The 26,745-nt window shown below is 43.9% G+C and overlaps 1 protein-coding gene across 1 annotated transcript in view; it reads right to left on the bottom strand.

Annotated features, from left to right (window-relative positions):
• Window positions 1–21,251, bottom strand: part of CABCOCO1 (ciliary associated calcium binding coiled-coil 1) — an 82,696-nt gene extending 61,445 nt beyond the window's left edge. The window contains exons 1-4 of the mRNA XM_048506158.1: window positions 20,916–21,251; window positions 7,029–7,126; window positions 6,286–6,455; window positions 1,512–1,656 (exon numbers count right to left, since the gene is read on the bottom strand). Coding sequence (XP_048362115.1) covers window positions 1,512–1,656; window positions 6,286–6,455; window positions 7,029–7,126; window positions 20,916–21,011 — 509 coding nt within the window. The 5' untranslated portion in view covers window positions 21,012–21,251. The remainder of the gene's footprint in view (window positions 1–1,511; window positions 1,657–6,285; window positions 6,456–7,028; window positions 7,127–20,915) is intronic.
• Between the last annotated feature and the right edge of the window lie 5,494 nt (window positions 21,252–26,745).

The raw sequence follows: 26,745 nt of genomic DNA, 5'->3' as shown, positions 1-26,745 counted from the left end.
GTGTGTGTGGAGGGAGGGACGGGGACATAATCACTGGCAGATCTTGTCAGAGCTGATGCATGGATTGAGCCTCCGTATGAAGGCATTTGACTCATTTTGATGATGTTTCTCAGGGGATCAATGGCAACTTTCTTCCCCCCAAAATTATAGGAACTGAAAAGGAGAACACTCATTTTGAGGAAAAGGAAACATCTTAGGCTTGTCATTTTACACGTATATGGAGGGGGCCTGGGCCTGAAGAAGAATGTAAACACAACTTTTGTTCTGTAGTGGGAGAGGGGAGAGACCATGGAAACAACTGCACGGATGTATACTCTGTCTAAGCATAAATTAGAGGTTCGCTGCCAGGAGGGAAGGCATCACAGCCCTCCTTTTGTGTGTGCGTGTGTGCGCGTGCGTGTGTGTGTGTAGGCGTTCAGTGGGCTGGAAGAACACGCCTTATGGGTACTATTTTCCAAGAATCCATGGGAAAGGCCACCCTCCCACAGAATCACACATCCTACCAAGATGTACTTGTCTTCTTATGCTGCCTTTCCACAGAAATGATTTGAAATGAGGAGAGCCTGAACACAATGAAGAATATGGATGGTGAGCTCACCTGCTACCTGCTCACCGGATGCCACAGCGAGACAGTGAACTATATACACAGGTCCAACTGGCAAGGGTCTTGCTCCTAAAAACTGTGGGGCAGCGATTTTGTGGACTAGGGAAATGCACTCCTGGTTAAATGGCTACTCCTGTGCAAAGGTGAGTACTGGGTTCAGGAAGGGAGGGAGAGGCAGGTGGGGTCCTCATAATCCCAAACTCCACCATCCTTGGCAACTATACCAGAGGAAGACAAACCTTTTGGCCTCAGTGCTAAGAAACAAAATGAAGGAAGGAAGGGGAAGAGAGACAAGGGTTGTACTGAGCTAGACACAGTGAAAGCAAACTGAGCCCCAGAAGGATGGCTAGTGCCTCAGGGCTTGCCTTGATCCAGGTTAGAGGCTGTGTGGATACAGGGCAGAACCTTCTCCCATACCACTGGGTCCAGTGGCTCCACCAGTGCTTCCATGTAGCATGCTGCTGTTTGGCACATGGGTTCATACCCACCACCTGCACAGAGCCATATCTGCATAGGAGTCTTGTCTAACGTAAAATGGGGCCATTTACAAAGCTAGTGGCCTTTGCTGGATTTGGGGGGGGGGGAGAGGGTGAGCTTTGCAAAAGGACTCAGAGGGCTGATTCAGGAAGGCTTACTGCAACAAGATTGTGCATTCTAGTTGCATTCATAGTTACACCCCCCCCCCTTTTTTCCCTTCCTCCCCCCAAATAAACCAAACAAACTCCCTCTGCCTTTCTGGTCTCCTCCCTGCAGCTGTTGAACACGGAGCAAGGAGGGAAAGTGTATCAGCGTCAGTGAGTCTACCAAATTTTGTTTGCTGGAAATGGTGGCAGAAGTCCAAACACGGCAAGCATATAATAGCATATTTATCACTTCTACGAGTTGAAGCAGAAGACCAGATAGATACCTGATTTCCAGATAGCCAATTATAGCCTTGGCTTGATCTACAGTGAAGAACTCAAAACCCCCACTTTTTTCTGAAGGACACTGCCCAATTCCAGCCATTGTTTTTCTAAGTTCTTGAATGTTCTCCATCAGTGTCATATGCTGAGCTGCAACACAAACAGAACACAACATTGAAAAGCTGACCACACTATTATTTAAGGCTTAGACATTTTTATATCAAGTCAGAAAGAATGCCAGATGATTTGATCACTCGGTATTGGCTGGTAAGGCTTAGAGCCCAAATATTTAGAGATGAGAAGCACAGCTTTGGTAGATGTTACAGTTAGATCAGGGGTTATCAACCCATTGGCCAGGCTGGCAGGGACTGATGGGAATCATAGTCCATAAACATCTGGAGGCCCAGGGCTGGACACCCTTGAGTTAGATGACATGGGATTCCTTAGAAGTCTATGATAATTGACAAGCTTTGTGTGCAATATGGTTGCTAGATGAAGAAAGATACAGCTCTTGTTTACACACGTAATTATCCTGGAAAAAATTATTGAAAACCTGTAAAAAAAAATCTGGACATGGGTACAGGTAATTTAAAAAAATTGACTTAAACTTCATGAGGTTAATTCCTGCACGAGTTTTTTGTGCCTGCTAAAGTCCTAGCCGCGCAAGCCATAGCGCATGAAAAAAAAAACCCTGGGTTTCACATGCTCCCAAAATATACTTATGCCAAGATAAATCAGATGCTGAACCAAAAGAAAGGCATACTCTATGGTCTAAACAGGTAACAGCTCCACTGTTGTGTTTGGAATATAAAGGTGGTGGAGAGCCCTGTAAGCAAACACTGGCCCACAGACTGACTGTAATAGTCAACAAGAGCGTGTGGCTGAAAACAAACTGGAATTCCTTGTTTGGGGAAGCTTGCTTAAAACCACTGCCTCTGAAACAACATCAGGCATAACTGGCTGTGGAAATAAATCCACAGACAGGCAGATTATACTTTTGACTGGAAAGCCTATCAAGTTCTCAAGTTTCAAAGAACTTGTTTTCAAAGAACTGGTTCGTATTTCAAACACATTGTCCAAAACCCAGAGTTTCCAGTTCTCATATTATGCCAGCTATGGCCCTCTCCCCATTGTTAGAGGCAACGGAGTGCTATGGATGAGCAACATCTTGGGAAGTTGGATTTGGTTGGTGATCTGAGGGACAGAAGAACAAGGCCTTGGCTAGTTCTGCCCCTCCCCGCCCCTCCCACATCTTCTCACAAACTGTGTATTCTGCAGAACTAGACCAGTATGATAGTACAAGTCACAAAGGAGTTACACTGCTTAAACTCTGTAAACAAAAGCAACTGATCAGAGAGCTTTGCATAGCTATTACATGACATTCAGTTTAATCTGGCTTGGGTTTACAGATGTCTTTTGATTGGTAAGAATAGCTTTGTAAACAATGCAGTAGATTCCACATACTATTTTTCAGCTGCAAGGAAGCATCAAGATACACAGGTAACTTTGCTGACATCAGTACACCATCTCTCCCCCACCCACCCCCAAGATGTATCTGAATTAGATTAATCTGACTTTAATTCCTTAGGTACATACATGCTTTTTTCTTTACAGAAGATAAAATATATCCACTCAATCAGTGCAGACTTTTCAATGGTTCAGTAACCTCAGGCTGATTACACTCTGGTGTTCTGTCCCGCAGTGAGAGTAGGATCCCTACGGGAAAGAGATTCTTGTGCTGACACCATCAGAGTGGCATTGCTGTAGATCCTGGGTGCTCCACAGTTTGTGAAGGTGTGGAAACCACAAGGATTCCCTCTCGCTGCAGGGTTTCCCTCCTTCCAGGTCACTGCAGTCAAAACGATGAAGGTTGCCGGTTTTGTTTCTTTAAAGCCCTTTAAAGGTGATGTCAATATCGTTGAAGCTGCTATCCGTCGCTTTTGCATTTTAAGAAAAAAACAGCCATGGATCCCTGAGAGGAGTATGGGGGACCGTTCCCCCCATCAGGGATCCATGGCTGGCCTTTCCCTAAAAATGCAAAAGCAATGAAAAGCAGCCTCAATGGTATTGATATATCAGTATAATCAATATTGATATTACCTTAAAGAGTAATATGTTGCCTTTTGAGTGAGGGCAGGCAGCCACAAGTACAATTGCAGTTCGGCGGCAAACAATGTGGCTCCTCCTTACATTTAAACAGGGAAGCATGAGAGGAGACACCACTGCGAAGGGACTGCGGGGCTCAGAGCCTTACAGAAAGTGCTCAAAAAGGCCTCAGTGTCATTTTGCTCCCAGAGCCTTCAGCTATGTGGCCAACAATTATTTTTCACTGTACAGTGATGCCATGCCATCTGATTTAGGGATGGAAGGGGGGCATTTTAAGCATGTTTGTTCACTTAAATCTCAAGAGTCCACTAATATGGATTGTGTTTATGGATTGTATTTATTGTTGTTGTGACCCACCCTGAGCCCTGCGGGGATAGGGCAGAATATAAATTCGGAATGAATGAATGAATGAATGAATGAATGAATGAATGAATGAATGAATGAATGAATGAATGAATGAATGAATGAATGAATGAATAAGGCATGTTTGAAATTTCTAAAACAGGAGAACATACTGGAGAATCCATTTAAAGTGCCAGCACAAAAGACCATACTGGGGAATATGTTTACAGCACATCTGTGTTGGGGTAATATGTTTGCACATCTGCATAAGAGGCACCTTGTTAGATTCCACAAAGCTCTACCCAGTCCCACATTCTTTTCAAGAAACCCAGCAACCAACACATGCCAAGGGGATGTGCTGTATATCAGCCAGATGCCTACCAGTAGATTGTACTCTGCTTTCCGCTCATGCTGATTTTGCTGATACTGATTATTATTATTATTATTATTTATTATATTTATAAACCGCCCTCCCCCGAATATAGAAGGCCACAAGGGGAAAAGAAAAATATAGAAGGCCACAAGGGGAAAAGAAAAACTGTTACCATTACAATTCGGCAGGCAGATGTTGAAGCTCTTGCACAATATGCCAAGTTACTGAGATTCTCCTAATATAGCTTCACTAGTGTATCGGGGGGGGGGGGGGGCGGGGTCACATGGGGGGACATTTTGGACACCCACTCCCTCTTTTCCCCGACAGGCCAAGAACGTGCCATGAGAGATGGGTAGGGTGGGACAGGCTTGGGCAATGGAACAAATTCGCTTCGCCTGGTTTTCTTCAGAGGTTATCTTGATAGAAACCAAGAGGGCATTTTCCAAGCCAGCATGCATGAGATACCACTGGGATGCAAGCCACTTCCCAGGCGCCCACACTGACTGCATCCCAGGGAAAGGGTCCTTCCCAGGTTCCACCAGGTGGAGTGCAATGATCGGCAGTCACCAGAGCAACTGCAAAGAAAGAAATGCATTGGGGATGGGGATTGCCACAGCTGGGCCAAAGAACTTGACAGTGCCACTCGGATACCTTGGAAGTTTAACCCGGCCCAGCTGCTCAGTTCCATTCTGCAGGGCCCACCGAGAGCGCAGGATGAGTGGCTCCCAGGCACTTTTTCCAGTCCCCTAGTGCAGCGGCAGCAGCTGCTGCTGCTCCAGCGTCAAGTTTCTGCCACCTGTCCCAAGCCAGACTCTGGGCTACCAACTGACTCTCAAGCACCTCGTGGAACTGGGACCGGGCAAAAGAGGTGCCGCCAACTGGGTGGAGGAACCCACTTCTGGCCGTGCAAGGGTGGCGCCTTTCCATGTGTATCGAGCAGGGAGCATGTGAGAATGCCACCTCTGGGCCAGGGTGAAGGGCACTCAGACAGGCAGTTGCTGGCTCCAGTCCCTCCAAAGACTGAGCAAAGATGTGCCTCCTGCCATGTGGGGCGCCTGCCCAGCTGTGAGCCAAAAAGCTCACAACTCGGACCAGTTGCAGGGTCACCAAGTGATCTGGGTGTAGCGCAGGCCATGCTTGGGACAACCACAGAGCAGTGAAGCTCCCCTTTGGAGACCGGGCTGCTCTCTGCCTAGCCTACCTCACAGAGTTGTTGTTGTGGTAAGAGGGAACAGGAGAGAGCGCTGTTCAGCTTTGGAAGCTATGGGAGAGGGCGCATGTTCAATGCTTGCCCTTGGGCACCATTTTTTCTAGATACGCTCCTATATGGCTGAGCTTCAACCGATTCAACTGATTCCAGCAGGAGCAATTTAAGTACATGCTTCACTCTCACCACTGAAATACCTGAGACTAACAAGTACTGCACGTTGGCTGAATCATGCCCAAAATTCTTGCAGAAATCAACTCCCTGCAAGGGAGAAAAAGAACATTTTGCAGAATCCAGTTTCAGCATATGAAAGAGAAATTCTGGATAGTAGACAGTGCCTGGATTGTGCAGCTGACCTGCACATATAAAATAAATGAATTATATTTTCAGGTCAGCTTTCAGAGGGATGCATTACAAAACATTTTTTTATTGGTAACAGGCAGACATTTTTACACAGTCCAAAAGCTTGCCTACGCAATACATCACTGTAACAGCGAAACCTCTTGCTGGCTCTCGCTCTCCCCAGCTTACCAAACTGTAACATAATCTCTTCCAAGCATATAGTTGTGGCCAGCAGTTAGCTAAAATAGAACATACAGCCTGAGGAGTCATAGAAAATCAAAAGAAACTGAAAAGCAATCACTCCTAAGAAAAATTAGTTACTTTATAGAATGGGTCAAAAAGAAAACTTAAATCCTTATAAGTCACAAAAATACCACCCCACCCCCCCACCCCCCAAAAAAAGACTTACTGCCAAGGTTCTCCAACAGCAAATTCAGCAGAGTCATGAATCCGGCTATCTGAACAGCTGCAAAGTTCGTCTCTTTAGCCCAACAAAATCCTGACACGTAATAATCCAACAAAACAGCTTCTTTCAAAGATGTCTTGAATTGTTTCAAATCCAGAAACAGTTCCAAATGTCTGTGATCAAAAAGTTGTAATTATTTAAAACTGGAGCATAAAACCAAGTGGGACAAATGAATTTCCATTTCACCCAGTTTTAAAAGAGCAGGTTAAACAGTTTTTTGTTATGGGTAAGTCCTGCTGACCTAGTGGCAATGCGCTATCCTCTCATTCGTAGAACTGCTGCCCCTCAGGCACATTTTAATAAATTATTGTAACACGTCCATGTTTTTAACTGCCCTGAGTTTTAGGTGGGTGGGATTTATATTTACAGTGCAATCCTAGGCAGAGTTATATCCTTTGAAATCCACAGAAGTCAGTGGCCTTAAAATGGTGAAACTCTACTTTGGCATGCATTGTATAATTGATGAATTCTGTCTTTATACATTCCTCTGAAATGAGTTTACAAGGGAACTAAAAGCATACAAATTATATTTAAGTGAACATCTGGGAAAAGGGTGGGATTCGGTTTGTGGGGCCTTTAGAAAAAGATTGGCAAGAACATTTATAAGTCAGTCAGATTGTTTATCAGGGATAATGACAGAAGCTGTCATACGTATCCATACTGGAGAAAAAGTTCCACGAACTTACTGTTGAACTCCCGCTACATCTTGCTCCAGCAGAAGGTTAATCTGAGTAGCAGAAAGGAACTTCCAGGCCATTGTCTCATCAATCGTTTTGTCTTCTTCCTATACCAAGACAATACATTACAGTTGCAACCGGATTCACATGTATAATGTCTTTGATCTCAAGGAACTCATTTAATCAGCATATAAAAAGAAACAATGACTGCTGCCAACACTGACTACATATTAGTTGATTAGGGACAGGAGACATAATGGGCAGATAAGTGAAAATTAATCTGTTTTAGACTTGCAAATGAAACATTACTCTGAATGCTTCGCTGCAAAACAGAAATTCTATCTCACGCCAGATAGCAAACCAAATCTGAATCTCTCACTCAGTGAACTGAGGTCTGGGGATTGACTCTTGAGCTCTAAAGCAGTTCATGTTGTTCACAGATTGCAGTGAAAAAAATTAAGTGGACGGTAGTGAAGAGTCAGGTTTCCAGCCCAAGCAAAAGAGGTAACCCACTCAATTCCTGCAAGTTATTGCTCTTCTTCCTTCCCCTTAACCTGCTGGAGAAACCACTGAAATGTTTTATCTAGGGTAGGGGTCTGCAACCTGCGGCTCTCCAGATGTTCATGGACTACAATTTCCATCAGCCCCTGACACCATGGCCAATTGGTTGTGCGCCCAGGTGAACAAGCCAAATCCTCTCTCCACCAGAGAACCATCAACAATAAGCAAACACACAATAGCTATACATGTTGCAGCATATAAAGAATGCATTACAATTGGATAAGTAAATAATGAACTTTTTGTAACACATCTGTGTACTCTGACCTTTAGTATTTTTTTAAAAGGGTATCTTTGGGTATCTTTGCATCACACTCCTTTCAGAAAGTATCTGTTTGAGGCTGTAGTCTTCCGAAATAAAGTTTCCAGTTCACAAAATCTATCACATTAGACAAACCAGCAATATATGCAAAAAAGAAACCAATCTCCCTCCAAAAGAGAATACAATTTAGCCAAGAACAAGTATTATTGGATGGCTGGACACTCTTTATGGACCAGGTTCTACATTAATTATTTTATGCAACTTGCACGTTAGAAAAAATATTTAGTACATTAGGTTCAAAAGCTTACTCTACGCATAATTGGAAAAAATGGTGTAATAGAAGATGTGCTCAGTGTTTCTAAACACACATTTTGAAAAAGCATCAAATGATCCATGACATCACTAGGCTGCAAAAAAAAACATACACCCTCAATTGCATCTATTTTTGAGCTGTTCTGTTTCTTAAACAAGGAAGAGTGCCAAAAAATAGATGGGTTGATTTATAGTCACACTCAAAATAGAAGCCCTGTCCTACAAGACAAAGTCAACACAATGAGCAACTTCCCACCCTAAGTTCTTAGCATCACAAGCAATTTTTCAAAGATCTAGACTGCAGAACTCTTGGCAGAGCTACAGAAATTATTATTTATATTTTAAAAGGTGTTTACCATAAAAGAAACTCACAGTTAAGTGGCAACAAACAAACAGCATGATTATTTATTCATATCTATACGAAGCACCTCATTTTGGACACGCATTCTACATCCACAAGCCACTAGTCAGTGGTCGCCATGTAGATTCACATACCTTTAAATATGCCACAGTGATTTTTGTTCTTTTCCCCTTGGGAAGGTATAAGTAATTATGGAATAAGCATGACTGTCCCATAAGTTCTGGATTTCAAGAGGGTTCAGCTACACGCTACCATTTCTTCTGCGCAGTCATTTTAATTCTTTTCTTGTTGCAAATGTAGAAACCAACCAAGACTGCGTTATTGAGAGAAACTGCATGGGAACTGGTGTCAACCTTTCCCCCCCTTGTCATTTTCTTGCTGTACAAAGTCTCTCCCAAGATGCTTTTAACCCCTTAAAAAGAAAAACACAGGTAACTAAGTTTTTCCCATCACGGGTGATGCCCAGCTTACCACAAATTCTCCCAGCAGTCAAACCTTGTGTCTTGGAAACGCTTTCTGTGAAATCATTCCACAGACTTCCTTTCCCTGCACGATTTCCCTTGTCTCTACAGCTGCTTTTATTCCATATGCTACTGTTGAAAATGTATCATTCCTAATGGTGGTGGGATGCCATTGTGACCAGAGGAACAATTCCTCCCCATTTCTTCTTTTATACAGGTGCTCTAGTCTTCCTGCGTAATTACATTGAAGCAAATTCAAAAAAAGTTTCAGCCTCCATTTCTACCACTGAGAACTGCCCACAGAAAATAGAAGACAAAAAACCCTACTGGAGCAGGTGCTATTACCTGAATGAACAGAAACATGTAGCCCACCTCCCCCCAAAAACCACATTTTCCAGCCAAATTGGAGCTGCAGTAACACATTACTGTGGCAACCTCTTGTCAATTTCACTTGTTCTTAAATGTAGATACAGTGTTTCTTTGCCTTAAATACCTGGTTAGTTCAAGATGAAACTGACAACATTGCTCCAATTGCCCCTGCTTGTTTATATCTGTACCTGAATGATAACATTGCAAGTTCTAGAAGAAATTGACAAAGCTAATCCAATCACCCCTCCTTTTTGCATCAGTGCCTGAATGTTAACAACACAAACTCTAGGTGAAACTGACAAAGCTGATCCAATCACCCCTGATCCTTATCTCAGGGCCTTTCCCCACTCGCTTCCATCCCCCCTATGCCGCAGCTGCTTTCTCATGCACGCTTTGGCATCCCCAGCAGCAGCGGCCGAAGCGTCCCCACGACCCAGCGCTCTGTCGCGAGGGAGTCGTCAAAAGGCGCCTGCGTTCAGGAAGAAGCGTCTGGGATGCCGTGCTGAGGCTGGTGAACAGCGAAAAAACAGCAGCTTCGGGGCGGCTGCGCTGTTGCCGCCCCTCTCAGTGGGGAGTGCCGAGGGACCCCGCGCTACTCTCCTCGAGTAGCGCGGGGCTTAAGGGAAGTGGGGAAAGGGCCTCAGTCTCAATGCAGCATTGTTAGTGCAATATAACAAAGAGAATTTTTTAAAAAAATCCTTTCAAAAATGGAGGACGGGGGGAGGAGAAGCTGTCGGAGATGTTTGGCAACTACACCAGGGCATGCATGAGGACCAGGTGTTTGGTGGGATGGAGAAATGAAGGCCGCTTCAACATGGTTGCATGCTCAAAGGAAGCTGGCTCAGAAACTGATTTAAAAATGTTGCAATAAAAGTGCTTGGGAAAGCAACAGAGGAAAAATGAAGGAAATGCTTTTCCAGAATTGAGAAAAAAACATGTAGAATCAAAAGGGGGGGGGGACCTACTATTCAGTGGCAAGACTTCTTGTAAACAACATGTGTGAAAAAGGCTACGGAAAAAACCGGCTCAGGGAGAAAAGGCCTGAAGTTTCAACCTCTCCTACCACATTCTCATCCTTGATAAAGCAGTTAATTTTTAAAGTGCCATTTAAAATAAACATGGAAGAATCCATAACCTCAGGCAACTCAGAATAATTTTAACTATCCATATTCCCTATAGCCGTGGGGGCGAACCTTTGGCACTCCAGATGTTATGGACTACAGTTCCCATCAGCCCCTGCCATGGCACCGGTCGGTGGCCATGCTGGCAGGAGGCTGATAATGTGATCTTTCGCCCCTGGAGATACTGGGATTACCAACTATAATACCTATAGTATACCAACTATCATCCTCCTATAATCACCTTTTCTTTAAAAAAGAAAGGCCTCCCCAAGCATCAGCTTTATATCACAAGGAAAATGCTTTAGCCCCTTTATAAATATATAACTAATTGATTACATATATATTTTAAATAACATAATATAATCATAGGTATAACAATATACAATAAAATAAACCCTCACAGATAAAAATGACAAAAACGTACACTCATGTATATGTTTTCAAACCCTGAAACCTGGGTTTTATCATCTTGATAGGAAGTTATATAAAAGCCGGTATAGGGCATTATTCCAAGTAATATAAATCTGTTAAGATTAGTCTTCTTTTAAAGGTCAGAATAGATTAAATATCTGCTACACACTAGTTACATCAACTGCAAACCAAACAGTTGCCCTTCTTACTGCTTAAAAACATCTATAGATAATAGCTTACTGGATCTATTTTTGAACATTAATACCATATTTTAGTTACCTTTCTTACTTGTCCAACACATTATTTAGACATTTCAGTACAATGCAAGAAATATAATTTCCATTTCTCATGAAACTCCTGTTTTGGACATTTGTTTACAAGACTAGTAAGCTTTGCCCTTGTAGCATTTCCCCTCATCTTCTCTTTCCACATTTCTCAGTCAGGACAAATGTCTGCTTTCTGGCTGCAATTAATAAATACAAGAATAGTTCTTGCAGTTTTCCTGGCAAATTCTTTGGTAGAAGTTCCTGTAATATAGTCTTTGCATCCACTTGGAAATTGATTTTCAGTATTTTATTTTGATTTCTGCATGTATTTCTTTCCAATGTTTTTTTCACTTTTTTTACAAGTCCACCACATATGGCAAAATATTCCATTTTCTTCCTTGAATTTCCAACAGATTCTTTTAACATTTTTTGCTCATTTTTGCTATATCTTTTGCTATATCTTTTGGAGTGATGCACCATTTATAAAACATCTTGTCCCCGGTTTTCCGTTAAAGTTTGGCAGATTGTAAGTTTAATTTTCTTCATCCATAATAAAGTCCATTGTTGGAAAGACATTAATTCTTGAAAGCTTTGCATCCATTTTATCATACATTCTTTCACTTGTTCCATTTCAGTCTCATATTTTAACAAAAGATCGTACATTGTTCCCAACAAACGCTGTTTTTCTGCCAGCTCCCTTAATAATCCTCCAGCCTCTCTTAATTCTCTTCTCGGTCTTGAAGCTATTTGAAAATGTCAGTCATTGTATTTTCTTTGCTTCATCTTTCATCTCTTGCCACAATTTTTCCTTGTGTATTAATCATATCTTTATAAATTGTGTATTAATCATATCTTTATAAATTACGCTGTCACTTTCCTTTTAAATTGTGTTTGTGAAAATAAGTCTTTAGTGAAGACATCAGTGGTAAAATTACAATTACAAGACATTAGTGGTAAAATTATAATAACTTAGTGGTAAAATTAGGGGACTCAGAGCATAATCCAGATCCTGGAGGTGGCCAGGGACGGAACCGCTGCCACACGACCCCACGGCCTCCAGAGGGCTTTCAGGCAGCACAGTGAAATGGAAGAAACAAAAAGCCTCCCCAGCCGCTTGAAAGTCCTGTATAAGGGAAAACATCAGTGGCGTATCTGCCAGTGGCGCCACTCTTCTGGTCACATGGGGGGGTGCAAAATCGGTCCCCCACGTGACCAGGAAGTCCTGCTGGGGGAGTCTGGGGGGGAGGTGGGCACCCTAAACCTTGCCCATGTCCATGGTGACATGGGCGGGGTCAAGGGCAGTGGGGGCGGGGCCAAGGTGGGCGGGGCAGGGGCAGAGCCTGGGGCGGAGACAATTTGTCTCCGGGCGTCATTTACCCCGGGTACGCCTCTGGAAAACATAGGGCAGTGGTGGCGAACCTTTGGCACTCCAGATGTCATGGACTACAATTCCCATCAGCCCCTGCCAGCATGGCCAATTGGAGATAACTCCCAGCATGTTGGAGATGGGAATTGTAGTCCATGACATCTGGAGTGCCAAAGGTTCGCCACCACAGACATAGGGGAACGCCCCCAGGATACCCCCACATTAGGTCAGCACGACCCTGGAAGCAGCAGCTGGAGGCAGATCGGGCACTGCAGAGCTCTGCCTCCCTATTTGCCATCCGGGCCAGTGTAAGTGCCATTTACTCCAGCCAGGAGGGCAAATGCTGCCTCTTGTGGCCATTCAGCCAAGAGGCCTGTGCTGCCTCTTGTGGCCATTCAGTTATCTCCATCTGGATTGGGCTGCCCGTTTTTAAAACATTTTTATCCAAATATCGATTCCTTATTACATGAAAGTCTTTTAAGTTTAAACATTTTCTCTGTCCCACTTTCTCTGTTTTTTTTCTCTTGTAAGACTTTAAATCTTATTATGGGTTTCTCGCCGCTCCAAATAAATGTATTTATTTATCCAGATAAATTTATTTATCGGGGTTTGCCATTCCTTCAAAGTTTTATCTTTTATATAGAAGATTGGGAGCAGAAAGTGCTCTAGCCCTTGATTATTCTGATTATTCTTCACTGTACCTTTTTCTGCTCAATTATATTCAATATGTGTCAGAACTGTAACCGGTATTCCAGATGTGTCCACAACACAGACCTGTATAAAGGCATAAGAACACTGCCCATTTTCATTTAAATGCCTTTCCTAACAATTTGTCTTTTTCACTGGCATGCACACTGTTTTATTTGAATTATTCACCGAGACCCAACAGCCATGCTTCTGATTAGTCACTGACAGTTCGGACTATCTGGTTAGGATTTTTATTTTACCCCTATGTACAGCACTTCACACTGAATCTCATTTGCTGTTCTGATGGCTATGATTATCGTATTCGGAGAAATATTTTCAGAGCTCTTGGGAGTCTGCTTGGGATTTCACTACTCTGAATATTTTTGCATGTTCCACAAACTTGGCTACCTGACAAATAGTCCCCATTCCAGTATCTTCTAGTGGATCTCTACTGCTTACTTTCCTAAACCAATGCAGTAGCTCCATTCCCCCAACCACTGGGTTGATCCAGAGAACCACCAGCTAAAGGTATTGATGGTCTGAGATCTTAACCTTCTTATTTCCTCCACCACCTAAACCCTTTCTGATATTGGGAAAGATTGTTCCCATTGTCTGGAGAGCCACATGGACTCACAGCGGTTGTGGTTTGGACAAGGAAGAGAATGAGATTGCCCCTTTCTGCCTCTTGAGTAAGCGGAATTCTGCTCATGAAAGAGAAAGAACAGAAAGATTTCAGCCCCTCACCACTACAGTTGCCCGACCGGTGCAGCCACCAGTCCACGCAGATCCCCTTACCTCAGGAATTCGTTTTCCCAGACTCACAGTGCTCAGGAAAGAGGAGATGGAAAAGTTCACACAAACCTTGCAACCACCGATCGCAAGATCCAACTCAAAATCTGTTAAGCATTCCCTTCTGATGCTATGCCAAAATGGTCTTTTCAGTTGAGGTCCCCGTAATGTAGAGAGCATGGTTTGATATTTGGGAAGTTCTGCAAGGCTGCTGGACTCAACCTGAGCTGCTATACTACAGACCAACACAGCTGCCTTCTGAAACTCTCTTGACTCTGCCCAGTTAACCCAAGTGGTGGATTAACATCAAAGAGATACCAGGACACAAAGGAGTACCATAAGAGACATAAAATAGGGAATTAGACCACAAAACTACCCTGGGCCTCCTTTGCAAGAGAACAGTCAGGCAGAAAGACCTTTTGAAAAGAAATATTTAGATGCTTCCAATCAGTAGATATATGGCGTAGGAGGTTAAGAGCTTGTGTATCTAATCTGGAGGAACCGGGTTTGATTCCCAGCTCTGCCGCCTGAGCTGTGGAGGCTTATCTGGGGAATTCAGATTAGCCTGTACACTCCCACACACGCCAGCTGGGTGACCTTGGGCTAGTCACAGCTTCTCTCAGCCCCACCCACCTCACAGGGTGTTTGTTGTGAGGGGGGAAAGGCAAGGAGATTGTAAGCCCCTTTGAGTCTCCTGCAGGAGAGAAAGGGGGGATATAAATCCAAACTCTTCTTCTTTTTCTTCTTCTATCTCAAAGGGTAGCCGACCAGCCCAACAGAGCTAGCCCCAAATAAATCACAGCACTAATTAGAGTTAAGGGGAACTAGGGGAACAAACTGCAGCCTGCATCAACTCTTCCTGATACTTCAAGGAACATACATGGGAGAAAAAACATAAGCACATATGTGTTATTGCTTTTCCACTTATCAAAGAGATTTTCTGCAGACAAGCTCTTGAGAAAGGTGCTTGTGCTTAATGGACGTGAACCCCACCCTTGGTAAAGATTCTGCGTAAGTTTTCATATGTGCAGATCTCTTTCAAGAACACAGAGTTTTCTACGTCGCTGTTTCAAAAACTGATGAAAAACAGAGTAACATTAATGTGTCAACCTTTCTCATTTTTGACTAGACAAAATTGCAGTGCAAGAAAATGCCAGCACTTCCTCCTTTAACAATGTTTAAAGTAAATCACACTATTACAGTGCAATCCAGAGACCCCCAGCAGTGGAATGGAGCATCGCTGCAGTGCTATCCAGGAGGGCTTCTCGGCGGCACAAGAAGGCAAAGAAAAAACAACAGAGCTTCCCAGCTGCCGAAAAGCCCTCCGTTGGGCTCCATGGGCTTGCCCAAGCCCCCAGTGCTGGCATTCTGGTAGGCAACGGCTGGGTAGAAGCTGACTAATGTCAGCACCACTCTCAGCCACACCTCCAGAATACCTCTGCTACGCCAGGGGATGTGCAGGAGGTGATGCAGCTCTTTGAGCCATGTTTGCCCACCGTGGAGGGCTGCGGCGGCCGCCCTATGGTGGATTTGCCCCTCTGCTGGGTGAAGTGCCTCCAGAAGGGCAAATCCATCAGCACAGCCCCATGCTGCCTTCATAGGCGGATTCACCCCCACCCCTCCCGAATTGCCCTGTATATTTTTACATAATCTGAAGCAATGGACTCTGTCCTTAAGATGATGAGCATTAACAACTCAACCTTTAAGCTTCTTGCACAGGGCCATGGTATGAATGCATCTGATCTCAATCCCTCGCTTTTAATTATTGTTGAGCTTCAAATGTATTTATTTTACATCATTTGTAGCCCATATTACTCCACCACACCTAGAGAGAGAGAGATGTTCCAGCCTGAGAATTTTAAACGTTTTTTTGAAAAAAATGCGCACAAGCTCCTGCTTCTATTTTCAACATATTTTTCTGCCAACAATTTTCTCTAACATTTTATTAAAGGAAGTTATGAACATGTTATTGGTTTGCTAGGGCAGCAATGCTCAAAGTGTGCTCCCAGGGACGGCAGGGTTCCTCAGAAGTTTGCCATGTGTTCCTCAATGAGAAGATGAATAGTGGCGGATGAGCCTCACTGAAAGACTGCTTGTGCATCATTATCTGCCTTCCTTGAAACACCAGCTGTGGAAATGCTGGGAGTGTTTGAGAACACACACAGTGTCTGAATGGGGCAATGTCAAGGCCCAAGAAACCTGGCCAGTGCCCCATAGGATATGACCCCATTCCACAATCCTCTGCAATGCACAAACCTGTAGAGATTGTCTAGCAAACAAAATCTATGTGAAAAATGCTTCCTGAAATAAGGAAGTCTGAGTATAATTATGTTAAAGTCCCCTGTGGAAGCACGACATCATTATTGACCTATGGGTTGACATTATATCATAGCGTTTACTAGGCAGACTTTGTTTATGGCAGTGGTTCTCAATCTTCCTAATGCCCCGACCCTTTAATACAGTTCCTCATGTTGTGGTGACCCCCAACCCTAACATTTATCCATTTTATAGATGGAGAACATTGATGCAGAGAGTCTTAGGCGACCCCTGTGAAAAGATCATTCAACCCCCAAAGGGGTCCCGACCCCCAGGTTGAGAACCACTGGTTTATGGGGTGGTTTACCATTGCCTTCTCCATTAGACTACACTTCAGTCAGGCTTTAAAAAGAAAGGCATTCCATCAGTAAGGGGCCATTACTAAAAAAGCCCTGTCTCTAGTTGCCCCCCCCCCCCATCTTCCCTCTAAAGGAGGAGGCACCAAGAGAAGCACTTGTGGGATAGCCATAGTTCCCTTTTGGGGGGGAGGGGTGCATGTCTGAATGAAATATGTGTCAATATTACCATTATTTTTCCCTCTTCAGAACAGCCTGTGTAAGATTCCAATGTGGTAGGTATAATACAAGTCTTCTTAGAAGCATGGGTGGTCACCAACAAGAAGAGAGGAAGCCAGCATCTCCGAGACAGACGAGGCTTTTTACCTAACCATCAGTTTTAACGACAAGTGCTGAGGAAAGGCAATGACGGAAACAGCTCTCTGCAGATAGCCACAGGCATAGAAAAGGAGGAGAAACTCATCAGGAAGCCATACTGTGCCCACTAACAATAACCAAAAAGACGCTTCCTTGCAGCAAGAAAGGGTTAATACGTTTCTTTAAAGCCTGTTCTAAATTTGTAAAACTCTACTGAAAAAAAAACTGAAGGACTAAAAATGCACTTCAGATAGAAAGCATCTGCTCTCAGGTGATAAAGAAACTGAAGGAAGGTTGAAGTGCAATTTTAAATCTATGGTTCTACACGGCACCAATTTAAAAATCAGATACCAGCAAATGTAAGGCCACATTTCTGCCTTCATCTGGGTAAGCATCAACAGGAGAGAGATATGTAACACTGCAGGTCGAACATCTGAAATCACTGAGCAGTGTACATTTAAAAATAAACCTCTTGAGAGTAAGCTGTAATTGCTTAAAGAAATTATGAAGTATTCTCCTTAACAGATGTATTAGATCATTTTGTGTTAGTGGTACATGACCATAAACTGATGAGCTAATTGTCTGATTAAAATTGAATATTTGAATCAAGCATTTCTGCTATTTAAAATACTAATAGCTTAATGCTACATGTTTACCCAGAAACAAGTTTAAGCAAGTTGAATGATGCTTGTGCACAGGGCTGTAGTTCAATTGTCTTGATTTTTTAAAATAATGATATAATTTATCTTATTATATAAAAGGGTAGTCATGGTACGACTCACTTCCGGCCAATTGCCAAGCACGACTCACTTCCAGCTAATCACCACATGCACAAGGCTTAGGGGCGGGGCTCACACAGAACACAAACAAAGCGGCAGAATGTGGTGGTTACTCACTCTCTCGTGTCTTCGCCTTTCTCCCCTACCGCTGAATAATTACAGTCACTATTTCATCTGCAGCTGCCTGAGGAGGAGCAGGAATCAGCCACTCCCAAAGGGAGGGTCACAACTGATAGCGGTCGCAACTGTGCCATTAACTATTGCAGGGTGATACAGGCATCCACAAAGAGGAGCAGGTGTCCAGAACAAGAGGAGAAGAAGGGAGTGGGCGACTTGGGGCTGGGAGGGGGGGAAGGCAGGAGAGCTCACCCTCTGTGGTGAGCTCCATTAACCCTTTCGTGCCGATACAGGCATCTGGGAAGAGGATGAGGAGGGATCGGGTGACGGAGAGCCAAGGGAAGAGGAAAGGCAGAAGGGTTTGTCGCCTTTGGTGGTATCAACCCACCAACAGTTTTCTAGCACCCGTGGTAGTTGTTCATACAACAGGCTTCACTGCTAATTTAAATATAAAATATCTAAAATCACTAGGTGCTGCACAAAAGTAAAGAAGGCTCTGGTTTCAGTCTAAAGCGAACAATAAGCCCAAATATATAGAAGTCCTGGGGGTGGGAGTGGGGGCAGCAACCCAACATATCAAGTTCATATCTCTGTAGAGTCTCAAATTTTACATTGTCCATCTTTAATAGCTTCACATCAGAATCCACTGGTAAAAACGTCTCAGCATGAAAGTACAATAAGAGAGAATCTTCACCTGTCTCCATTGTTTTATTAAAGCAAGTATGTGAGCATGCACCTGATGGGGAAAAGCTTAATCTGGTAGATTTCTATTTCTCACACAACTTTTGAAGTCTCCCCAAACATAAAGGAGCAACCCTATGCTATTTATTTATTTATTTATTTATTTTATTTTTCAGTCTTATAGACCGCCCAACCCCCGAAGGGCTCTGCAATCAGTATTAATTAAACCAGAGTAGACAACTGTCGGGCTTCATATGTGTTGTCACTGCTGTGAGACAGCAGGTCAAATATACTCATAATTTGCTCAACTTTTACAAATGCAGTTGGAGGAGAAGCACATAGTTTTACCACGGGGCCAAGAGTAATGACCTTGAAAATGTGCTCAAGGTTATTGTTCTGTTAAATGTTCTTCCAATCCAATCCAAGGGCTTTATGGGCATCTAGGTTATGAAGTAATAGTTACTTTATCTTATGTGCCCTCAACAAGTGTAGAACCAAAGGGGAGAGAGCAAGGCTACAGTCCAGAATGTACTTACTAGGGAGTATGTCCCATTGAACTCAACTGCTTAGGATTGCACTATAACATATCAGACACATATTTTGTGAATGTGACATCAAGTCACAGATGTCTTATGAGAACCCATAGGGCTTTCATGGCAAGAGATGTTGAGAGGTGGCTTGGACCTTGCTTCTGAATAAACACATTTATGATCATGCCCCAAGGAATGAAGCTTGTAAGTCCCCATCTTGTTTCTACCATGGACCCACCAGGTAGCCTAGAAAAGACTAAAATTTCTCTTTCTCAGTTGGCATGCACAATGTGGAGATAATACTGACACACTGGGTTCTAAGGATTATAAGAATAGGAGGTTTGTGGCACATCAAAGGATGACAAAATATTATACCAGCAACATATTATTCCCTCATTTCTACAGGACCAACTCTCCTGCTATGCTCTGCCACTCACTGGAGCAAAGCCTTCTGAAGGTGCCAGACTACAAATGGCCAGACTACAAATGGGCAGGATCCATTGCTGTTTGGGCTCCCTAAGGAAGCCAGAAAGGGTCCCACACTTCAGCCATGCTACAAATTATGCAAAATAGAATGGTTCAAGAAAGAATTTTTATAAAGGGAAGAAGGCTATATTATCACAGAATGGCTAGCCTTAGGAAGACACTTTTATATGAGAAAGGGGACCGTGATGTATACCATTGTGCATAGTATAGTATTACTGTATAATGCTGTTTTGTAACTTGATTTGTTTTGCATCATTTGACATTTCTGCATTGCATTTTTACTGGATAGCTCTCGCTATGTGCTTGCATTGTTTTACACTGTGTTTTACAAACACCTTGAGTCACAGTGAGAAAGGTGGGGTACAAACAAGTTGATACGCTTTCATGAACTAGAGCCCACTTCTTCAGATGCCAACATAATAGTAATGGAAACACAAGGTAACATGGCATATGATTCAAGGCCACCAGACATCTTTCTCAGACGACAGTTCTCTTTTCTGGGCCTGGGCTGCACCTGAAATATTCCGGTTCTGCTTCTGTCCAGTAAAACTGGCTGAAGTGGTGGTGGAGGCTAGATTCTTAAGCAAAGTATCCATAGATGTCTGCTAGTGCTAACTAGGCTGTTGGAAGTAAATTAAAAATAATGAGCCATAAGAAGGGGCAGCAGGGGCCTTTGGAAAGGTCCTCGTCATCACTTAACACCTGGATAACAGAAAAAGCTGACACTGTGGTGAGTCATATTTATACTAAGTGTAAATTAAGTGCAAATTTGCATCTATTAAAATAAATCAGCACCTGCAACCTTTGTCCTGCTTCTGGTCATCCATTGACAGAAACACCAAGAGAGAAACATACAAGAAAAAAAAGCAGAGAAGAATTCTGGATGCTGGATATCAACGTCAAGTGTTGTTATTATTTTGTCATCAAGGTCACAGCCAATCTTTGGCCCCCTCACAGGGATTTCAAGGCAAGAGAGGTGGTTGGCTGCTGCCTGCCTCTGTGTAGTGAACGGGGGACGTGTGTTGGGTGGTCTTCCATCCAAGTACTAACCCGGGATGCCCCCACTGGACTTCCAAAGTGATGCTAGCCTGGGCTATCCAGGTCAGAGTTAAATTATAACTGTGTGATTAATTTTCGTGATCGAGTCACTATAGCCTTAGCCCGGTTTATCCCCACGGGTTAATTGCAGAGAACAGGCTTATCAAGGAAGGGAGGCCCAGAGGAAGCCGAGGAGGAGGAGGAGCTAAAGGGGACAGTTCGCGCTGTAGCCAATCCGCAAGAGGCATGAGGAGTTTGGGGTCGAGGGTGATGCCCAGGAAACCGGGAGGCCCAAACTCCCCGCCGTAGGCTTGCTGGCGGCGCGCCTCCTACCTGCGCGGCTCCGCTCTCTTTCTCCTTCTCCTTCTCTTTTGTTTTGTCCTTCTCTCTCTCACTCCACCTTCTCGCCATTCTGAGTGTCCCAAACATCCGGCATCACCCGGGGAAACAGCTCACGTGGGGCCTCCCTCCGCCCGGGGAAATGCAAGCGGCGTCGAAGAAGCGCGGCGGATGTTCTTCACCTGGAGGCCTGGCCTGGGCCGGGCCGCGGGTTCTCCTCAGAAGGGGGAGCGAGGAATGAAACAGGGGCCGGTGTTGCCAGACAGGAGGGAGCGCGGTTGCGAGAGAGGCGGTTGCCGGGCCACGCGCGCCCCCGCCGCCGCCCGCAGACCTCCGCGCGCTAAACCGAACTCAAGCATCGCTCGATCCGGTGCAGACTCGGTCCCCACGTTGCAAGCCACTGCTGGGGATACTGAGTCCAGTCAATCGCATGAGGCGCATTTCAGACACCCGTGGCCAAGTTTGCAAACAGCCTCTTCCATTCTTCTTACGCCAGTGGTTGCGCAGGAGGCTTCCGTGGGGTGCTCCAGGTGAGCCCCGTTGTCCCGCCTTTTTCTTAAAAGAGTGAGCTGAAAAGCCACGAGAAAAAGACGCAGAAATTTAAGGAACTTCGCTCGGTGGGGTCGAAAAGGGACTCCTTTCACTCGGGTTTGCTAAATGCTTCGTGACTTCGTGAGCTCCCAAAGGCACCTGGTGGGCCACTGCGAGTAGCAGAGTGCTGGACTAGATGGACTCTGGTCTGATCCAGCTGGCTTGTTCTTATGTTCTTATGACTTCACCCTGCCCTGAACAATGAACACTGGTTGGAATGAAATGAAATCAACATGAAACTAAAGAGCATGTCTTAGTCTGCAGGAAGCCCCAAAACAATCATGCAGCCCACGCTTTGTGGCGCGGCCATGGCCCAAAAACATACTTGAAAAACATGGATCCTCATGATTTTTGCACTAAGTAATGCCTCAAACAAAATCACAACACAGTGCAAGTCCTTAGACACATGCCTGCACAAAAGAATCATGCATCCCACACTCCGTGGCGATGGCATGGTGCAAAAATGTGGTTAGAAAGCATGGATCCTCATGATTTTTTCACTCGATCACCCCAAAATCACCACCACATCACAGCTCAACCCCTTTGCCACTTGTCTGAACACAGCAATTGCTCCTCCCACACTCCGTGGCGCCGCAGGGGCCCCAAAACCTGCTTGAAAAACATGGATCCCCATAGATACTCCTGGATTTTCACTTGGTCACCCCAAAATCATCACCACACCACAGGTCAACCCTTTGCCACATATCTGAACACAGCAATCTCTCCTCCCACACTCCGTGATGCCCCAGTGGCCCAAAAACCTGCTTGAAAAACATGAATCCATCTGGTTCTTTCCCTGAGTCACCCCAAAATCACCACCACATCACACCTCAACCCCACATCACACCTCAACATGGATCTCGTGGATCTACATGGTTTTTCACTTGGTCACCCCAAAATCACCACCACATCACACCTCAACCCCTTTGCCACATATCTGAACACAGCAATCTCTCCTTCCACACTCCGTGATGCCCCAGTGGCCAAAAAACCTGCTTGGAAAACATGAATCCATCTGGTTCTTTCCCTGAGTCACCCCAAAATCACCACCACATCACACCTCAACCCCTTTGCCACGTGTCTGAACACAGCAATCGCCCCACCACAGTATCCAAAAACCTGCTTGAAAAACATGGATCCTCATGGATCCGTCTGGTTTTTTCACTTGGTCACCCCCAAAACCACAACCACATCACAGATCAAGCCCTTTGACACCTGACAGAACACAACAAGCTCTCCCCCAGGAAGGGTCCAGATTGGCTATGAAAAGTTTTATTATCTTGCATTTTTGTTTTGCAGAAATGTTGCTTGGGCAGTGAATCCCAGTTTAACCACTTGTTGAATCCATCCAAAAAAATATGTTGTCTTCATATACCACTGCACCACATACATAATGCTATAAACACATTCATGACTTCCCTCATCCACCTGTGCTGTAGACTGGGAAGTCCCAGTGCCCTCAGCCTTTCCTCACAGGAAATATGCTCGACCTCTTTGATGGTCTTAGCTGCCCTCTGCCCTCATCTAAATGGACTGATTTGCAATTAGGTTCAGAGTGAAGCATGTGCTCATTTAAGACTTTAAAGACCTGCACTCTGAATGTGGACTGAAAGGAGGCCAGCAGGCCACATGAATGTTGAGGAGTAATCATCCTAACATGATCCCACCATTCTGCCCCTGCCAACAGCCAGAATGTCTGACTCATGGCTAATGGTCAGACATGAGCAGTGATGTTGTGGTGGTTTTGGGGTGACCAAGTGCAAAAACCTAGTGCAACCCCCCCCCCCAATATCTCCCCAGATTCTCCTTTTAAATCCACCCCCTTTGGCATGGATTTAAAGGGAGAATCTGAGGTCCCCAGTTTAAACATTGAAAGTGATGCTGTTTCAGGGTGGAGGATAATCCACCCCCAAACAGCATCACTTTCAATGTTGTTTTAACTGGGGACCCCAGATTCTCCCTTTAAGGTGGATTTAAAAGGAGAATTTGGGGTCCCCAGTTTAAACACCATTGAAAGTGATGCTGTTTGGGGGTGGATTCCAGCATCATGACAGCCATCCATGGGAGGTGCAAAACTCAGATTTTGCATCAGGCTCCATTTTCCCTAGCTACACCTCTGCATGGAGCAGAGGGCAGAAGGGACTGCTGGCTGCCGGCCGGGAGCCAAGCCAGTGGGGGGGGGGCAGGGCGGGGGGGAGGGGAGTATGCCGTCCCTCACCTTGGAGAGTTGCTTTTATAAGCACTGAGGCCAGGGTGGGACTTGGGGAGGCATGGCCATGTCCCCAGGGGTGGGGGCATGCCCCCACCCCCCAAAAAATCTATACCTACGTCACTGGTTCCCACAGAAGCTTAAAGGGGCCGAGTATAGTACAAGAGCTGGCACTGCAAGCTTCAAGACTGTGGATCCATCCTGTCCACCAAGCAGAGTTCTCCAGAGGAAGGAGAACCACCAGCCTTGTAGGGTCACTTGCCCTCTTTCATCCCTTGGGGGGTCTCCATGGCATTGGGCTCGCAATTGGTGGCAGGAGTGCAGCAGAGGGGACATCATATAGCCACGGCGGAGCTGATGAGGCTCAGCAGCACACTTGAAGCACCTGGAAAGAGTGAGTGCCACCAGCCAATCGGCCCACTTGCTTTGGAGAGGTAGGGAGCAGGGAGCGCCTTTGGGGGATCTCAGGGGGGCACAATTTCCTTGCTTGCCCCAGGCACCCTTTTCTTCAGGTACGTCAGTGGATGGCTATTCTTAATATCAGTTCCAATAATCTAAAGTATAGAAAGAACACTGATTGATAACTTCTATTATAACTTTTAAAAATGTTTCTCAAAAAATGAAAGTTGTATTGAGATATTATTATCATTTTTCATCATGCTATTAATCATTTGTTGGTTTCCCTTTAAAACTTTTTCAATCTAATGTATAAATATCAAAAAAGTTAATGATAATTTAGATACATAATTTCAATAATATCCTTCACTCTTCATCATTCTCCTTTTTAATAATATAAGTAATACTCTTTCCATTTATCTTGAAATTCTTTGATGGATCATTTATTCACAAAGTTCATTAATTGTGCCATTATGGCATATTCCACTACTTTATCTTCCCAGTTCTCTTGGCTTGGACATTCTTCTGCCTTCCATTTTGTTCAAGTACTACTCTGCTCACTGTTATCAAATACCGAGCATTTCTGAAATTATTATTTTTTTGTTTTTTTGCAATATACGTAATAGTGTAGTCTTAGCATCCATTGCACATTTGATTTTTAAGATTTTCTGAATTTCTGATATTAATTTCTTTCCAGGGTTTTAAAACTTTTATACACATATGATAAAGACTGCTTTAAATTTCCAACATTTCCCTTTGAAATTCTTGTTCATCTTGACATCCTTTGGTTCACTGATAAAACGTTTTGTACCAATTTTCTCTTAATGTTTGGCTAGCAGCAAAATTCATACATTTTGTCCGTAAGATTTCCCATTGTTCAAAAGATATTTGTTCTTCAAGGTTTTGCATCCATCTGACCATACGTGTTTTCACTCGTTTTGTTTCTGTATCAAATTGAATAGTTCATAAATTCGTCCTAATAAATGTTCCTTTTATTGCGTAATCTCCTTTTTGAATTCTGTCAGACCCTTTATGATATCTCTTGCTGTATTAATTTCCTTTCTTAGTCTTGAAACTAACTGAAAGTATAATAGCCATTTTTTTTTGTCTTCACCCTTTATTTTTTGCCAAGACTTAATTTCTCCTTGAACATCTATCATGTTTTTCAGTGGCCCTTTCCGCACAAACCTTTTAAAACATTTTGAGACATGAAATAAAACATTTAATTCATGGGGTTCTACATTGTTTTAAACCCCCCCCCCAATGCTTTATTTGCAGCCTCGTGTTTTATTTGCAGTTTATTTCAATCATTTATGTTTGTTTTTAATTCTGTGGAGTTCTAATCTTTGATGCTTCCAGTATATAAAGTATTGAGAATAGTGGCAAGAATCTTTGAGGTACTGAAGCATCAATTCAACACAGAACACACAAAAAAAAGGCAAAAAAAAAATCACATAATGGCAGCCAGGAATTGTTTCGAGGGAGTGAGTGTGGAAATATATTGTGGTAAAGGGAGGCACTGAAAAAATTGTCTAAACATTTTTGGTGGTTTGAGTGGAAAGGGCACCTAAGGTCAGCCAAGCAGTCCCTCTTGAAAGAACCCATAGCGGTAAAGATATCAAAGATGGGTACAGGTATGTGGGCCTCAGTAGCATAGTGCCAAGGGGGCAGGGATGCTGCTGTGAGGGCGTGGCAAGGGCATTCCAGGGCATTTTGGGGGCGTTCTGGGTGGGGCGGGGGTGGAACCCCCCTCACTCCACCCCTGGTGGGCCTTCTCAACATCCACCTTGACCTCTGGAATTCCCTGTGGATACAGGGTAATCTCTTTGATGCTGTTAGGTAACAAAAATGATTTCTCAGAGTGATTTCAGCTCAGGCAGTGAACAGAGAGACCGCAGGAGCTGGGGGTTCTTCAAAAGCAAGTGGATTCTTTATTGTGTATCAAAAGTTCTCCAGAGAAAAACCGCACTGACTTCAACAGAACACCCACATTTCCCCCAGTAACCCAGAAAGAGGGTGTCGGGCAGTCCCACCCCCACAGTGCAAAACCAGGAAGGGAGCGGTCCCACCTAATACAGAGAAAATATCCTAAAAAATCAAAAGGGTGACATCTTCCAACAGTCAGTCCACACCCTGAGTCCATCCTTTGTACGTCAAAAGGTCCTTTTGTTGGTGATGATGGGATTACTTGAAGGGCTGGCTGCTGGCTGCTGATGAATCCAGGCCCAGCCCCTGCTGATGAGGAAATACTAGTGCAGAAAATAATCCTATACTATTTCTCAAATGAATACATAAGACACACATACAAAATATCACTTAAAAATATAAAGGATCTATGCTAATATAGATCAAATTCTATCTGAAGAAAACCCATCAATATAATATCTAAGAATCTACACCGTATCTAAGAGGGTGCCTTTAAACCAAAGCTGAGAAGTTTCAGTACATCATTATAGACAAAATAATATTACTTAAACATCAAAGAATCTACTATGTAACTGACTATCTTGAAATATACATTATATTGGGACAAAACAAAACAAAAGGACCTATCTAGGTTACATTCATGAATCCATATCCAAAAGTTAATACAGTCCTATTCTTCTAAGATGTAGGCATACAGATGGT

Source organism: Sphaerodactylus townsendi, linkage group LG08 (assembly GCF_021028975.2).
Source record: "Sphaerodactylus townsendi isolate TG3544 linkage group LG08, MPM_Stown_v2.3, whole genome shotgun sequence".
Taxonomy (NCBI): Eukaryota; Metazoa; Chordata; class Lepidosauria; order Squamata; family Sphaerodactylidae; genus Sphaerodactylus; species Sphaerodactylus townsendi.
The sequence above is the reverse complement of the archived record's forward strand: the minus strand, read 5'-3'. Positions and strand labels throughout refer to the sequence as shown.